This window comes from Emys orbicularis, chromosome 3, assembly GCF_028017835.1.
Source record: "Emys orbicularis isolate rEmyOrb1 chromosome 3, rEmyOrb1.hap1, whole genome shotgun sequence".
Classification (NCBI taxonomy): domain Eukaryota; kingdom Metazoa; phylum Chordata; order Testudines; family Emydidae; genus Emys; species Emys orbicularis.
The window spans coordinates 140,758,440-140,775,472 of record NC_088685.1 but is presented as its reverse complement, the minus strand read 5'-3'; the positions used below and the strand labels follow the sequence as shown (position 1 = coordinate 140,775,472).

General features: G+C 38.8%; 1 protein-coding gene across 1 annotated transcript in view; it reads right to left on the bottom strand.

Annotated features, from left to right (window-relative positions):
* Positions 1-16,367, bottom strand: part of FMN2 (formin 2) — a 230,875-nt gene extending 214,508 nt beyond the window's left edge. The window contains exon 1 of the mRNA XM_065401668.1: positions 14,387-16,367. Coding sequence (XP_065257740.1) covers positions 14,387-16,331 — 1,945 coding nt within the window. The 5' untranslated portion in view covers positions 16,332-16,367. The remainder of the gene's footprint in view (positions 1-14,386) is intronic.
* Positions 16,368-17,033: the final 666 nt, after the last annotated feature.

Below are 17,033 nucleotides of genomic sequence, written 5' to 3'. Positions count from 1 at the left end.
CACTCTTACGCTGCTGACGTGCTTAATTTTGGGTATGCGAATAGTCCCATTAGGATTAATGTAAATCCTAAATTCACGCGCATGTAATACTCACTTGCTTATCTGTTTGCAAGATCAGGGCCTTAATGTTTAATTAACACTTTGGGGGGGAAACAGGAAATAAAAAACAAAGAGAAAAGAAGAAACCTGCTAGTTTTGTAATTAATCTGTACCAGTCAGCCCAAATACAATATCTGTTAGTATTACAGATTTCAGACAGCGATTTTCAAAGGCACAAATAGGGAGTTAGGTGTCCAACTCCATTCACTTTTTATGGGAGCTGGGGGGAGTTTTTCAAAGCGTAAAATGGCTATTAGACACTCACATACCTGTGTCCATTCCTGCACAAATGCACACATTTGTAAGCACGGGCGGCCAGTGACCCAGCAGTTGGGGGAGGCTAGCCCTCAGCCCCTCCCCTTGTGCCCGAGGCCCTGCATTCCCACCGCGTCCCCCAGCTCTTGCGATGGGAGGCATGGCCCCAGTGCCCCCACCCCTGGCACACAGGGCGGTGCGGCCCAGCACCAGCCGCCCTGAGTCCCTGCAGGAGGCAGGCCAGCCAGCACCAGGCAGTCTAGGCAGAGTGCTGGGAACTGCAGGAGGGGGCCTGGCCTGGGGACAGAGTGTGGGCGGGGCCATGCTAGGCTGTTTTGGGAGGCACAGCCTCCCCCTGCCTACGATACCCGCTGCCCATGCTTGTAAGCATGCATTTTAGTTTCCTGTTTGTCTGTGGACTGAACTGAGAGATTATACACATTATTCAAGGATTAGAGAACTGGTTTTATTGCACTTTCCCACTAGAGAGTTTCTAATAATCCTCTGCTGACTTAGAGTATAACATTGGTCCAGGTCTCGCTCTTCTCAAGGTTATTTTTGTTTAAAGAGATTAAGAGATTGAATTTTCATTGACAGATACATTCTTAACGCTAAACAACATTTTCACATGCCCTGCCCCCGTAATGTGATGACGTTTGTACACACAATCTGGTTACATAACAAATGGAAGACTAATCCTCTTCTCACCACCAAATGCATAGTGAATTGTATCAAAAGCCTAAATTCAGAGGGCTCTGAACCCCCTACAAGATAGTGTTTCCTCACTCTAATGTGCTACCTGGTATATCCTGGCCATCCAGTTACAAAAGCTCTCTCAGTTATTGTACTGCAGGCTACAAGAGCAAAACACCTGCATCCATTGCCTACCCTAAAGGAAATGCTAAGCTTCAAATGAAAAAGGAAATTTTCCTCTCTTTGTTTTACCCATGTCCTATCATAATATTCCAAATAGGTTGGCTCTACTCTACTAACAGGTAAAGATGTGGGTAGGTGGATGTTCTAACCATCTCCAGCATGTTTGTCTCCAGGCTTTCTGGCTCAAAGCCTTCCATCTGAAGCTGAGTAGTAAGACTTGAGTCTGAAAAACTTTTAAATTAATATTTGGCCCACACAGGAGTCAAACATGGGAAGTCAAGATCCTTATAAACAAAATTTGAAGAAAAACAAAAACAGGTAAAAAAAATTACCATTTTCTAATGGCCTTCTATACGAGCCCAGGGGTTTGATAGCCATCTATTAAATCCAATCAAAATGTTTCTGTGTTTACTAATATCTTTAGTCACAATATCTACTCTTATTTGGATCAATCACTTCCATATCCAGTCCCATAAAACTAGGATAGGATTATTGAACTACTATCTCCCACTCTTGTACCCAACACCTTCTAACATAAATTTACAACACTGTTGACCCAGACAAAGAATGTATGGCAATCTTCCAGGCTTCCCTCTGCTATTCCCTTTCTCCTGGTGCCCTATTGGATGTTTATGCAGAGTCTGCTATGCAACTAGCAATCTGAATCTTTCCTACTAGCCAATGGAAACTCTGAAGCAATGGCATTACATGAGAAGAGTAGTTTTAATCGGAATCCAGATATATTAAAATCTTTGCAGGTGCCAGCAGCTCCTTGGTCTGCTCAAAATAAAATATGTTGCAACAGCTCTTCAGTCCAAACCCAAATACTTTTTAATACCACTGTAATTGGGTTACTGCAGACATATTAGGTAGACACTTTAACGAGTAATCAAACAGGACAAAAAAGGAGCTGAAATCTACAATATGGAAAAAGCCACACCCATTCTTTAGAGTTACCCCAACATTTAGCCATTTCAACATATTCTAGGTTTTTCAACTGAGCTTATAGTAAGCATATAATTAAGATAACAGTTCACTGCACTTAAACAATACAATATTTAATCCACTTCACACTAAAATAGAGAGAAGCATATTATACAATAACAATCTATTTAGTGTTAAGGTAAAGTATTTTTGACACTCAAGCTTTGAGCTCCACTTACTGGTAAACTTAAGAGGAATTTGTCTAGTAAATTTTTTGCTACCCAATTAACTGCATTAGTAGTAGTAATAGTAGTATATTCCCATAGCACCTAGGAGCCCCATTCATGGACCAGGAGCCCATTGTTTTAGGCATTTACCAATACAAAACAAAAAGGCAGTCCCTGCCTCAAAGTGTTTCCACTCTAATTAGAAGACAGGAGACAACAGCTGGATAGAGAGACAGGAGAGTACAAGCAAACAATGTGACAACATTAATAATATAAAAAATAATAATTTTTTTTAATAATTTTTATAATAAAAATAATTTTTTATTATTATTATTGTTTTTTATTATTATGACTCAAAAGTGCTTCAGCATAGCTTGTCCAAACACCATATAGGACCAAACCATCTTTTAACAGTAGTTTTAAACTGTGTTTAAGATTGATACTGCTAACATGGTTCCCAACCCGAGGGGGATGAAGCCAGTCTCTGCAAATGCACATGGTTTCAAAATGAACACAATGGGTGCTGCTGTAGACTCCAATAAAACTCCACAGAATGTGTTGAATAACCAGAGTTGCTGTTTTTCAACCAATATTATCCATGATCTGGCTGTACAATATGTGGGCACAACACCTGCAACCACTCATCATAAAAACTCAGGTTCTATGTCTTATTTACAAATCCCTATCCCTACTGGTCCCTCTAGGCTCATCAAGACCTTGGATAATTTATTCACAAGGAACTAATTCAGTCATACACATTGTAACATGGCATAGCATAGCAACAGTACACTAGATCTCTCTTTTACAGCACAAGCCAGGTTACATTGGTTTTCCCTGGGACCTTGCTCTGTCGCCAGTACTATTCCTGTATTATTCTAGTGCAGACTCCAAGAATGCGGTACAGAATCTTTTATAACACAGCCACTCCAAAATTAGAGAAGAGCGTCCCAGAATCAGTTCCCATTTTATCCATGTAATCATTAATAAGTACTTGTATGCAAGAACAAAATATTTTCTCTGGTTTTAAAAGTATAGGCAACACTCACATCTCTGGCAACTCCTATGTTGGATTTTCCAGGTCCTCAGTAGCTCTCAGCAAGCTATTTTATTCTGCTCAATGGTTTACTATTATTTCTGTGGTAATTTCTGGTGGGAAACCTGCATTCCTTGCCAAGTTCTCACAACATGTCAGAAACCCACAGTTGTGTCTGTCTAGTCTTATAAAGTCATTCTGATGCCTCTTGGGAAGATGTTACTGAGGGTTTCCTTTGTGGGTGCAAATTGTAATACAGTACTGGTCTTTATAATCCAACATAGTAAAACTGTTCCATTTCAAATTGTTGCACTTGTTTTTTTTTTAAATGGCAAATGAAAAGTAGTAAGTCTGGGTCCATCTCTACCGGAAAATACATTTTCAAGTCACTGATTCTTGTTTATACCACCAGCCCCAACTTGAGGTTTTTGTACAGTCACAAATCCACCAGTTACATATTGTTTCATTCTGGGGAGAGTGATACAGGACCCTAATACCAGTTTCATTAGATCTGCTATTTACTTGGAGTATCTCCAATTTTAATTTCAAAACATTTTTATATCATGTCTTCCTGAGGTTTCAATTGTATATTTAAACCACTTTTCATAACTCTCATTACTCTATTTTCTCTCTGGTACAGGCAAAAATACTGCTTTTCTCCTCATCACCTATAGCATCAGTGGATCATTTTCATTCACATGTAACTTTCCTCAGTGGATGCACAGGAAAATAAATATCTGTAAAGCAATGAGCTGTGGCCTCAGATCCATAGCACTCAGTATAGCTGAAATGGAGTCACTGAGTCCCCACTTCATACACAGAGCAAAACAAATATTTCAAACACTGGCATCTTCATTCCTTTTAACTTCTCCAATTCCTGGCTCTGAAATTTCTTTTCGAAGAAGATCATACAAAATGACATTGACATTGTGGATTCCAAAGTTTCTGGGCTATTTCACTTATGATGGTCCTAATGGATGAGACCATCTACTTTAGTGACTTGTCTCTGACAGTGACCAGTACATGATGCTTCCAAGAAAGGGGCAAGAAACCTGATAATGGACAATTATGGAACCAATGGGTGAAGTTTTGTCCCAGCCTCAAGCAGTTGGTTGTTTTATGCTTCACTGAAGCTTTATTCTCCATTCAGTGATATCTGTGACACTGGAGTCCAAGAAAGAAAAGATAGAGGAAAGAAAAAAACCCTCCCCTCTAAGTTAAAAAGCAAGGGGATGATATGGAAGAGGCCTGTTGAGTTTCCCTTCGCTCCTGGAAAGCTCCTGATTTCCCTGCTCTCTCCCAGTCGGAAGCCCAGGAGTCTGAATCACCTGGTGAGACAAAGGACTAAAACAGGATCTGGGGTGGATCCTGTACCCACAAATATTCCTAGTGCACGTGGTCACTGCTGGGTGGTTCCAGTCTGTGGCTGGAGTGGCCCACCAGAGACCAGAAGTATGTAGGTAGACTCAGAGCATCTCATCCCAACTTCCTGCGTGGCCAGAGAAGTGAGTGTGTTACACTTTCACAGAAGGAGCAGGGCTGAAGGAACAGGGACAGGACCAGCAACAGTGGCAGAGAAGGGGCTGGATGTGGCCTCTAGGACTGTAGCTCTCAGAGGGGGGAGGGGGGTTGGTGGATGTGAAATAGACCCCCAGGAGGGAGAGAGAGTCTCCCCACAAAGCAAGCAGGAGCCTCAGGGCTGCTCCTGCCTGTGGCTCCTGCAGGGTCTGTGATATTGTTAATGGAATTAACCTGGCATTTTCCATGGTTTGGCGAAGACACCACATTCCCCTCTTCCCACCCTTCACCTCAGTGTCCGAGTTTCTCCCAGGCTGTATTTATATTTGAGTTTCACAAGGATTCCAAGGCACCTAAAATGTCTAGTAAAAGTCTTTATTTTTATTGGCCTTTACAGTGTGCCCATCACTAGCAGAGAAACAGGAAACAGGAGGAGAAAATTTAAATGATTTTTCAATTGAAAAGGAAAAATATGCCAAAGTAACAATGCATAAATATGCAAATTGTGCAGTTGCATGATTTGCACTTCTTGCCCTTCAAGAATGTTCAATGCCTCCTTTCTATGTACAATTTTACATTTACATAATAATAAATATGGCTGACTGTTTGAAAACTTGCCCAAGTTGCCCTGCTGCAATACCCATACACTTGGAAAAAAATCATTATTCACTTTAGGTATCCTGGTTTCAAATGATGCCGTCTTGTTCACACATACAGTAAGCCAGTCTTTTACATGGCATAGTACTGGATTTTGCCAGGAGCCTTTATACACAATATTTCTAATGCAATCCACTCTTTTTAATTTCAATAAAAATATTGAAAATATTAACACTTATTTATTAATGCACCTACTATGCCCTCTACTTCCTAATTGCTTATATACCTGGGCTAGCCAGTGTTTTCAACCTCGCACTGTAAAGTGCACCAAAAATACATTTTTAGTTATTGTCTGTGGGCCATATCCACAACACTGGGGCCTGAATTACCCCGGATCAACAACACATTTCTTAACTAGCTAATAGGTATTTATACAAAGAGTGAAGGGAGAATATGGCCCTTATAGCACATAGCAACAAGCCTTCAGTTACCAAAGTTACTGTTGCATTCAGGAGGGAAACATGATTTTCAGCCGTGTTGCTTTTTCCACCCTTTATTTGACCATTTGTTCATACAAATGTCTGACACCCTCCACCCCAATAACAGTATCACAAATTAGTGAGCACCTATATTACTTAATAAAGACATGCCTAACTTGCGGAATTGTGCCCTTAAAGTTTGTACACTGACATAACCAAGTATTTCCTTCAATTATCTCTAGGCATACTATCCTTTCAAAAAAACCAAAAACAAAAACCACACCAAAAAAAACCACAATCCACCACTTTTTGCAAAATGACATAAGTCTAGCAAATCATCTGTTATGAAGATGTTAGTCATATGCCAGAGAAGACTATTAATGAGTTTATTCCTTATTTATAATGTGAAATGGTGAGAAATACGATTTTCCTGGATGGTTACTAGCATATAGGAATGTATTCAAGTATCCATTTTACTGTAGCACTGAGTTATCTTTTGCACGGATATCTTTTCTTATGAGTGGAAGTTTAGGAGAGGATGTGTTAACTCTCTCTCTACTGCACTTTCACCTAACTCTTCCCCTGCAAATGCATTCTATCCATTATAAGAAGCAACAAAGAGTCCTGTGGCTTATAAGGTGCCACGGGACTCTGTCGCTTTTTACAGATCCAGACTAACACGGCTACCTCTCTGATACCTTCTATCCATTATGCTTCTTTTGGGGACAAACTAAGAGGCAGTTAATATATCCAGACCTCAGCATCAAATATGCCACAGAATCAAAGCTTCCTCCTGTAGTTAATTCCTACAGAATGCTATACTTCTTCCAAGTACTCAGACTAGATGCAGAGAGCTGGCAGTTCAGGAAAATTACTTCAAACCTAGGGACTGAAGCCTCTTTATTTTCACTGCCAAGCTAGGAGTGCTTTATGACAGCAAAAGCTGTATCTTCTGGGATCAGGCAACAGCACAGAAATTGTTGGGTGTGGGAAGAGAAAAAACTTGCTTGAAGAAGGTTCTGAGATGCAAGACAACTTGTTCAAATTGCAAAGCCTCATTACACCGGGATATAGATCTCAATAGCTGGCTTGCAAATATTTTCTTGTTATTTGTTGTGCTTTGCTTTGCTTCCACCCCAAAATGGAGGACATTCATCACAAATGACAACCTGACTATAAAGACTTATTCATGGTTCTTTCAGAACAATAACTCTCAACATAAATGCAGGGGGAAGAGATTGAGAGAGTTGCTAAATGCTGTGCTTACAAAACATGTACTATTAAGATTGAACGTTAGTTGAGAAAAATCTATTACAACATATCACATTTTCTAATGTAATTTAGTGCTCACATATATAGCCATATGACTTTTGTAGATATAAAATTAATTTTCACTGTGTGACTATAAAAAAAATTCAGTAAGGCAACATTTTACTTTAACTTAATGGATGATTCACTAAAGGAATCAGGATAAAATCACTAGGTCCAACTCCTGTTAAAACTAGCACTTGACAGACTAGAGTCATACAATCCCTTCTCCAAAAAAACATTTGATTTTTATCTCCTTGAATTATTGTTTAAGACCTAGCACAACTGGGGCTCAAAACTACCTGGGACCTTATGGGACTACTGCATAACTAATAAGATAAAATACATCAATCTGAACAAAGGCACTTCAGCTCAAAGTCATTGCGAGTTACAGGACAAATTCAGAAACCCAACAGCCTGAACTCAGGTCTTGGCAGATAAATGGCCTCTTAGCTGAATCAGCAGAATATTTTTGTAAGCCTACATGTTTGGTTTAATTTTGGGGATTTTTTTTTAATTTAAAAAAAGAAAAAGGAAAATGAAATAGCCATTTCAGTTCCCTCTGAGGGCCCAGTCTTTTCATACTAGAACATGCAAACCTAATCCTTAAGTATGCCTAGGAGCAGGCCACTTGCTCACTACTTCCATCTCAGTGGAGTAATGGATACCTTGCATGCTGTACAGTATTATACAGGATGATTCACTCCCTACATGATGCACCATGTGTAGCAAAAAAAAAAAAAAAAAAGGGGGGGGGGGAGGGAGCGTGTTGGTGCTGAAAACAGGTGGACAAAGATCTAAGTAGCAAAACCTCACACAAACTCCCAAAAGAGAGCTAAGCAACTATTTCAACTCCAGTCCAGGAGTATCTGCCCTTACTTAATTTTGACTAGGTGCTTGATGCTATTACAGTCCCATGTCACTCCAATGGTAAGTGAGACAGTCTGTCTGTGAACATTTTTTTTTTTAAATGAGAGCAAGTAAGGGGGAAGGTTTGCCCCCAAGTAGCGCTCCAAAGTTCTCTCAGGTTTCAGTTACAGTGAATCATTAACACAATTGGTTCCCCAACACCCTTAAACTTGCAGCATTGCCCTGATGCACACAGCTTTAATCATAAATAGACCTGATGGCAAGAACGTCTCATATACACCCATACACACTCCCCCTGTCAACATCCCTTGTGGCTGCAGACTTGCTAGCTGTTTCAATGGGACCTGTGACCTAAGTATCTGTTAATGAAATAAAAGCAAAAAACTGTAAGGAGTTATCTTGGATAAGTTTCTAATAATCATTAAAAAATCCACCCAAATGCCAGAGAGCTAAAAACAAAAACCTGGGTAATCACACTGAGAAATACCTCTGCACATTTATTACCCCCTTCAGCACCAGCCCTATTTCTGAGGTGGCAGAGCTCACGTTAGAGTGGTGGGGGCTGGTGCAGAACACAGAGCCAAACTGTGAGTTGAGTTACAGCACTGTACAACTTAATATTTTGGACAGCTTTACACCATTGCAGCTAAGATTAGAATCTGGCCCACAACATACAAGCAGTGTGAAATATTCCCATAAACCCTTTCCAATGCCAGATACTCCTTTGTTTTATCAATATTGGTGTGTTTGTGTGTGTGCATGAGTGCTTTACTTCAGAAAGTAGGCTTTCCCCTACCCACGAAAAAGCCCTAAGAAGATTAACAACAAACCTTTTAAGAAAAAATATATCCCTAAATAAAATAGTCAAATTTCTTGTATCAATATTTCATTAAAAGAAGTAAAACAAAATTAGATCCAGTCAATGTCATTTCATGTAATTATTCACATTTGAATAGTCAGGTTCTCTCTTTAAATAAGAACTAAAGCAGTGAAGCATGTGAACTTCTTTAATGACTAGTTCTAGCCAATTACCATACACCAAGGATATAATAGAGGCGTTGTCTCATACATACATAGATCCAAGTCGAATGGTCTGGTTTTAATAGACCCTATTGTAACTCTGAACTCATTTCCCCACCACCACTCTTTTTCATCCTCCCAATAAACAGCTCACCACTCAACCTGAACAATTAATTTCTAGCTTGCCCAAAAGCAGGCTGTGTTTCAGGTCTAGCTCCTCAAAAGAGTCATGTGAGAAATATAGTTGCAGAGTCATTTCAATCTTCCAGTCCTAATGAAGATTCAGACAAATAGTGATCAGGAAACCTAGACCTATTTGGGTAGCATTACATTACTGAAGTTGTAAAAGGACAGTACATCCCAGAATCCTCCAAATGTCCAGTTTTGAAACAAAAATGTTAGGGTAACACATTAGTGCTGCATCAGTATTTATTTCATGAGCCTCATCATTGTCCTTTTTCAAACACGTATGATAGTTTAGCTATCGTTGATTGGTTTTGCATTTCTTTTTCTTGATAAAGGACACACTTTATGTTACTGCTGACAAACAACACTTACAATTTACCAATAGCTTTTAGAGCCCAAAATATCATTAGTGTCATAAACACATTTTTCCTGATGTAGGATATTTTTAAGTCCACGTTGAGGATGTCATATGCAATAGAAAATACCTTGCAAAACAACTCCAACATTTTGTGTGCGCGCTCAGTAGCCTTCTGAAGCAAACAAACTTTAAACATTTCAAACAATCAAGGGACTCAGCTCCAAATTCGCATTTACACTAAGGTCCCTTTACAAGTGTCTGGCATTGTAGAGAGGCCTTAAAGTGTGCATAGATGACATTACATTTACTGCCAGAGTGCTGTAAAGGAGCACAAGTGTAAAAGCAAATCAGGCTTTAAGCCCACAAAAGTGATTGCCTTCAGGGGGTTTTAATTATTGTTAATTATTCGGAGAGAGGGAGACAGACAGAGAGAGAGAAAAAAAAACATTTAAAAATGCATGTGTCTAATTCAAATGGATTCAGACAATTTAACAAGTACATTGCAGCCAGGCCAAAAGCTGTTTTTTTGTTTGTTTGTTTTAAACAAAAATAATTAGTTACCATTTGAAATGACTTAGTGAATCCCTAAGGATACAATTTTTAGTAGAAAGCTTTACCAGCTCTTTTCCTATCAAATTTGCTATGGTTAATACTATGATACATTTAGTTAATAAAAAAAAGGCTTTCATCAAAATTATTAGCTCTATGTCCCTTATTCTAATGTTGGGGAGCAGCAATTCCACTTTTCTACCACAAAATCTCTATTAATGTCAGGACAATAATTCAATAATATACTCAGAAACTGCAGGATCTGATTATTTCCATTCATGTCCTGCTCTAGTCCCCTTGGGATCACAAGTGAAAAATAATGCTCTCATTGCACATCATGTTGAAATCTAGACTCTTGTAGTAACTGTTCCTGCAGTTTCAAACAGCTATCTGTTTAAAAAATGGATCCACGGTCTTCATTTCAGAATGATCTATAAACTAGCCCCCACAGCATGCTTAGTCAGTGCATCAAACTCCTGGTATTATGGTTTGTTTATAAGAATTTAAATGACAAAAATATGCAAACTTGCTTTCTTGGCAACCTATATTGCATATGTTTTCCTAAAACAGCTGACACCTGACCACTAGCTATTTATTTTTAAACTATGCTAAGAAAATTTCCTTAAATCAATTCTATCAAAAAATAGAAAAAAAATACAGAAAATGAAATATATTAGCATTACAATTTCAACTGCTCAGTACTATTTATGTCATGTGTTAGAACAGCCTTAAAACAGAACACGTGGATCATTATAAAAATCACATGGCGCACACAGCCTAAATACAATATACTGTAAACTAGGCCAGTCGTGCTCACAACCTGCTGTCATTAAAATTAGTAACAGAAGTGATGTGGAATATTTGACTTGATTCTATATAGAATGCAGGATATTATGTACTGACTGCAACTGCTGCATAGCAAGATGTAGTGCTCTAGACAAGATACTTAGATTTCAGAGAGGCATAAGAAACCATAAAGATTGCTTGCTTAAAATCTATTTAGTAATCCCAATCCCTCAACTGCACTTAAGCTTGCTGGAAATAAAATATACATTTTTTTTCAAAAAAGCACACTCTTCAAGAGTCAGGAAGATACCATACTTTATTTCTATAAATGTTGCTGTGAAGGATGCTCAGTGGGAATATTTTTAGTACAAAGCAAGGGAAGCTTTTCTGCTACTATATGAGAGAACAGGGGCAGTTTCTGGGAAAGTTGATGTTACCTTTATTTCCCATTTTCTTTTACACCATTTGTTATTATTTACACTTTTCTGTCAATTTGCAGGCAATAAAAAGGACAATAGCGTGTTCTTTTACACATAAATTATAGTTCTAGTTCTTTTATTTTAAACATAACCATCCTGCATAACATGAAAGGCATAATCACCCTCTGCTTGCAAAGACAGCTGGCATATGCATGCAAATGAGGGTCACAGTAATTTCCATGACAGACAGAGCTACTGCTGCATTGGACACTACTCCTTTCACAATTACACTCTTTAGATTGTTGGAGACATAGGGAATAAAAACCAAGAAGTGCTTACAGGATGAGAAAAAAAAAATCTGTAAGGAATGAGAAGCTATCCATGGAAAAGAGGACCTTAAAATAAACCAGAATACTTGAGTTTTTATCATAACTAAAATCTATTCTAAAAGCACAGCAATAAATGGTAAAGAGGGAGAGAAAATTAGTGAACAAGTTTGTGGGATTTTTTTAAAGTATAAAGCTTTATTATTAATACACTGGTATGAGCAAGTATGTATATATTATTTGTTGGGAAAGGATTTAGAAACTCCAGTATAAACTAGAGATGGCTCCAAAATGCAAAATTCTGATCTGGGGAGATCTGAAATCAGATCCAAATTTTGCGGTGAAGATGGGGAGGGATTTGAAAATGGGCATCGATTCAATCTAATGTAGATGGGACGTGGAATTCAGATCAAGATTTGGGTTCTGATTCCAAAGTTCAGATGGAGGATTTTTGCTCAAGCCTACTGCTTAAAAAAATAAAAAAATAAAAATGTACTTATTGAATTACAAAAATCATGACTAATACGTAATATTTTAATCTGAATAACACAACTCCAGGAGTACTGTGCTGTTCTACAAGAACAGCTAGTGAAAAGAACTAGAAACAAAAAGTTAAACTCTGTCACATTGCACTGTGAAAACTGAGTGAAGTACAAAGGGTAAAGAAGGAGCACAAATGGTAACATGATGAAAAATAAGGTTACAATCTTGGCTATAAACAAGGAGATATTTTAGTTACCTTTTTATTAAAGAAACAGAATTGTTGATAGTAAAAATTATTTCCTTATATATGATTTTTTAAATCATGACAATGTTTCTTTAAGAAAGCAAATTAGACCCACCACTTTATAAAGGTGATAAAAAAGTACTCACAGCATTTTTGCAAACAGTATTGAAAGATGTGTAAGTCAAAATCATGTATTCAGTATGACCTCCATCTCCTTCCAAAACTAGCCTGGTATTAGCTTGTGTGTTTGATTGACTTAATCTTACAAAGGAATATTTGTGTAAACTTTGTTTGTAGTACTTCAGTATCTTATAACTTGAATATTTCTCCAAAACATCAGAGATGTATTGAAAATTAGGCAACATATGTGACAGAAACGTGACACAGGCCTGATCTATTTGTTGAGGCTCAACTTAAACAAAGACCAAAAAACCACACACACAGAATCTCCAAAAACAAAGAGGAAAATAAGGGGCAGTAAATATAGAACATTCCAATCAAATTGCATGCTATTTTAAAATAAGTGTTAAACTAGGCATTTCTAAGCTTTCTGACATAATGCTATAAGATGCCTAATAGGCAAGATCAGTGAATGCTTTCCTAAATACGTTACATCTGAATGATTTACACAACGTAGCCTGCATTGCAAACAGGCCAAAACCACTAAGTTTTCATCATGAGCTTTTAAAGGGGGCCATTTAGGGATCTGGGGCAAACTCAGCACTTGGTCCTGCTAGTGAAGGCAGGGGGCTGGACTCGATGACCTTTCAGGGTCCCTTCCAGTTCTACGATAGATAGATAGATAGAGATCTCTCTCTCTCTATATATATATAGATAGATAGATAGAGAGAGAGAGACCTATACACACACACACACCTCTACCCCCATATAACACAACCCGATATAACATGACTTCGGATACAACGCGGTAAAGCAGTGCTCTGGGGCCTGCACACTCCGGTGGATCAAAGCAAGTTCGATATAACGCGGTTTCACCTATAACGCGGTAAGATTTTTTGGCTCCCGAGGACAGCGTTATATTGGGGTAGAGGTGTATATATAGATACACACACACCTATATATAGATATAGATATACACACACATATATAAAGTACGTTTTCTGCAGTGTGGCCCTTCTGTGCTTGAACTCCTGATTCCATTTTGTACCACATGCCTCTTCTTGTAAGAGGAACTAATAGTGCTACTGTTAGATATGTAAACGTGTCTAACATCAAGTAGGTCCAACGGATCCACTATTTTGGAGGGATTTAAAACTTGAAATAAGTAGATGCTGGCCAATCAATCTATATTGTGAGACTTGATGCATATCTCCCACATTTTACTTCATATTTGTGCAGTGCCAAGTACAACTGAGTTCCAATCCCAACTGGGTCCTGTAGGCACCACAATACCTACACACACACACACTAGAAGGTTTCTTTTCTGAACTTTCTACACACCCAGAGAGCCAACTTACCTGCGACAGAACATTTGAGAACAGTTTTTGACTATAAATTCTCAATATATTTAATACCCTTACCTGTGGGGAAATTGTAAAGCATTAAATGCTGATCCAGCAAATTAAGCCCCCAACCCTGCAAACACTTATGCATGTGCTTAATGTTATGCCTGCGTGTAGTCCCATTGACCACAGCGGGATCACTCACATGCATAAAAACATGTGTGTTTGCAGGGTTGGGGCCTTAATTTGTACAGACAAGGTTTGAATCTAAACTTAGTACATGCTAATGTACTAAGGTCTGAAATGTATACTTGTAAGATTTTCACCCAGAAAGACACTTCACTAAACTTAATAAAAGTTACTCACCTGTAAAGACATTGGGAAAGGTATCAGTAGAAGCCCGGATCCCTGAGGATTTTCTTGAGTGAGTCAAACGCTCTTTTTCTTCTTGCAATCTCTCCCTGGACCTCCTGTACTCCAAGAAGTCTGCAGAGCCAATCTTTTTAGATATTTCACCTTTGTGATCAGATAGCTCTTCTGTCCAGTCTGCTGATCGACTGAAATAACCAGCCAAACTGACGGACCTTTGCTTCTTGACTGATGCCTTCTCTTTTCTTTGGAAGGACTCGCGTCTTCTCTTAAAAAGTGGGCTCTGGGATGGGGAAAGAGAAGGTGACTGATTGGGAGAACTCAGCTGCCTAGTTGTGGTTTTGATGTAACATGGGTTAATTAGGTAGGGCTTAAAGCATCGTGAACTGAGCTGAGGACTGCCCACTATCTCCCCAGATGACAAAGTGCCATTTTTCATTTCAGTAGAAAAACCACTCTCCAGTGCCTCTTGGCTGGCTGATAGACTGCATTTGCCTTCCTGAGTCTCAGCAGCATGGTCATGGCCTGCATCTGAAAAATCATCATCTCTTCCAGAACCTGGGAAATCAACAGCTTGTACTTCACTAATTTTAGTCTCCGAATCTGCTGCTGGGAACAGAAAATGGAACGCAGAACTGTCACTGTGAGACCCATTTTCTGTCACTGCTACATTTAAATGTGGGTAATCCTTGAGTTCACTAGCTACAGCATTCACTCCAGCCTCAAGATGTTCCTGTTCAACAGTCCATAGCTTGTGTTCTTGTGTTTCAAATAAATGGTTACCAGCATACCCTGTTACATTTGCTGTATCTTTCAGTTCACTTTCAATTTCACTGATAGGAATGTTTTCTGTAATTTCAGATATTGCGGAGACAGCCTGCTCAGTTTCTGGGCTACTCTCTTTGTCACTGCTAGTCACTGAAAGAAACCGTTCAAGATCTAAGGGGGCTGCTTGAGAATTAGCCATGTGTGGGTCCATTGTTTTGGTGACATGCTCCTCAGTTCCAATGTTAATTGCCCCCTGCTGTTGCTGCAGTCTAATAGCTTGCTGGATATCAGAAAGCAAATCCTCTTGTTCTGTGGCTGAATGGAAACTGTATATATCCGTATCGGAGCCAGAGCTGGTCCTTTGTCCATCCTGCGCCTCTGCAGCAGCTGGGTGAGTTTCATTTGTAATTTCAAAATGCTCAACATCTGTATCGGAGAGACCCGCTTCATCTGCAGAAAGGCTTATATCCGGAGTTTTGTTAGTAATTGAATGAGCACTGTCCAGCTCCCCTGTATGCAAGGCCTGGCTTTCTAAAACATCCTCCCTTGAACTACTGGTCCCATCTTTAGCCTTGGACAGATTTTTTCTGATCCTCAGATTTGAAAACACTGAGGCCCTAGAGTCTGACTTACCCTTCTTTTTGCCAGATTCACTTCCTTTACCATGCTTCCCCAGTCCCTTTTTGCTTCCTGCTCCCTTCTTTGTGCCTTCTGTATCCTTGGGCCCAGAAGCATCCTCTCCTCCTTCACATATATCACCTGTATTTTTCTTTAGCTTCCCATCTTGGTTCCCCATGATTTTTAGCAATCCAATCCCTTCAGAAATCAAGCCATGCTGCTGGATTTCATTCACTTGGCCTGCCGGCGAGCTCCTCTCTAGCAATCCAGGTTTGTTTTCAGGCGGTGGTGATGCAAGCGACGCAAATGCTTGCTGTGCCTCTCCCCCATCTGCTAGAGCTGCCTTTTTGCATAATATGCTGCTTGCACTGTGCTCTACTGGGACATGCTCAGTACAGCACTGAAAGCTGCAGACAGCTCCTTCCAATGGCTGCTCCTGACACAGCTGCTTTTTCACTGTGGATCTGCTACGTTCCTCTTTCTTTATAAAAGATTCTGTGAAAAGTGTTTCCTTTATAAGAGTTACTTCTTTTTCAACTGTTTGAATTGCTTGCATTGTAAGCTCAGGGGAGATCACAGGTCAGTTTGTCATCAAATAGCTACAATTTCAGGACTTCAAAAGTTCAAATTCCTGGAAAAAGAAGAAGAAAAGTTAAGTGAGAGGTACCATAATTACTCTGTCATTAAATAGAGGAATAAACTCATAAGCCCCAAAAATACAAATATGCTGGTTTAATAATTTATAAAGTTCTTAAACATGTTACTTCAATAGGCTACACAATACCATGTGTATTTTACACATTTAGCTCATATGTACCATAAAGACACAGTTAAATAAGTTATCCTTCTTAATTAAAAAAAAAAAACCTCTCTAAAAATAAAAAGTGTGTATGCAAACTGCAAACCGATCCATTGAACACACTTTCAAAGATGTACATTGAATTTTGAGTGGGATATTGTATTAGTATAATTACCATATAAAACAAACAGTTTGTATTCTGAGAAGGTACATATACAATTATTCTCAGGACAGTAAGCTCATCAATATTAAAACACACTACCATTGTTTCCTCTTATAAAAACATTTGATATGAAACAAATTAAATCAAACAGCACCAGCCAAATGCAACTCTGAAGTAAAGGATACAGGTAAAGTGTTCCCCTGTTCATATATAAATATTTTATAACAATTGGTTTAAACACTGCTGCTGGTTAGCTATTTTGAAACGACAAACAATATTTTATATAATCAGATTTT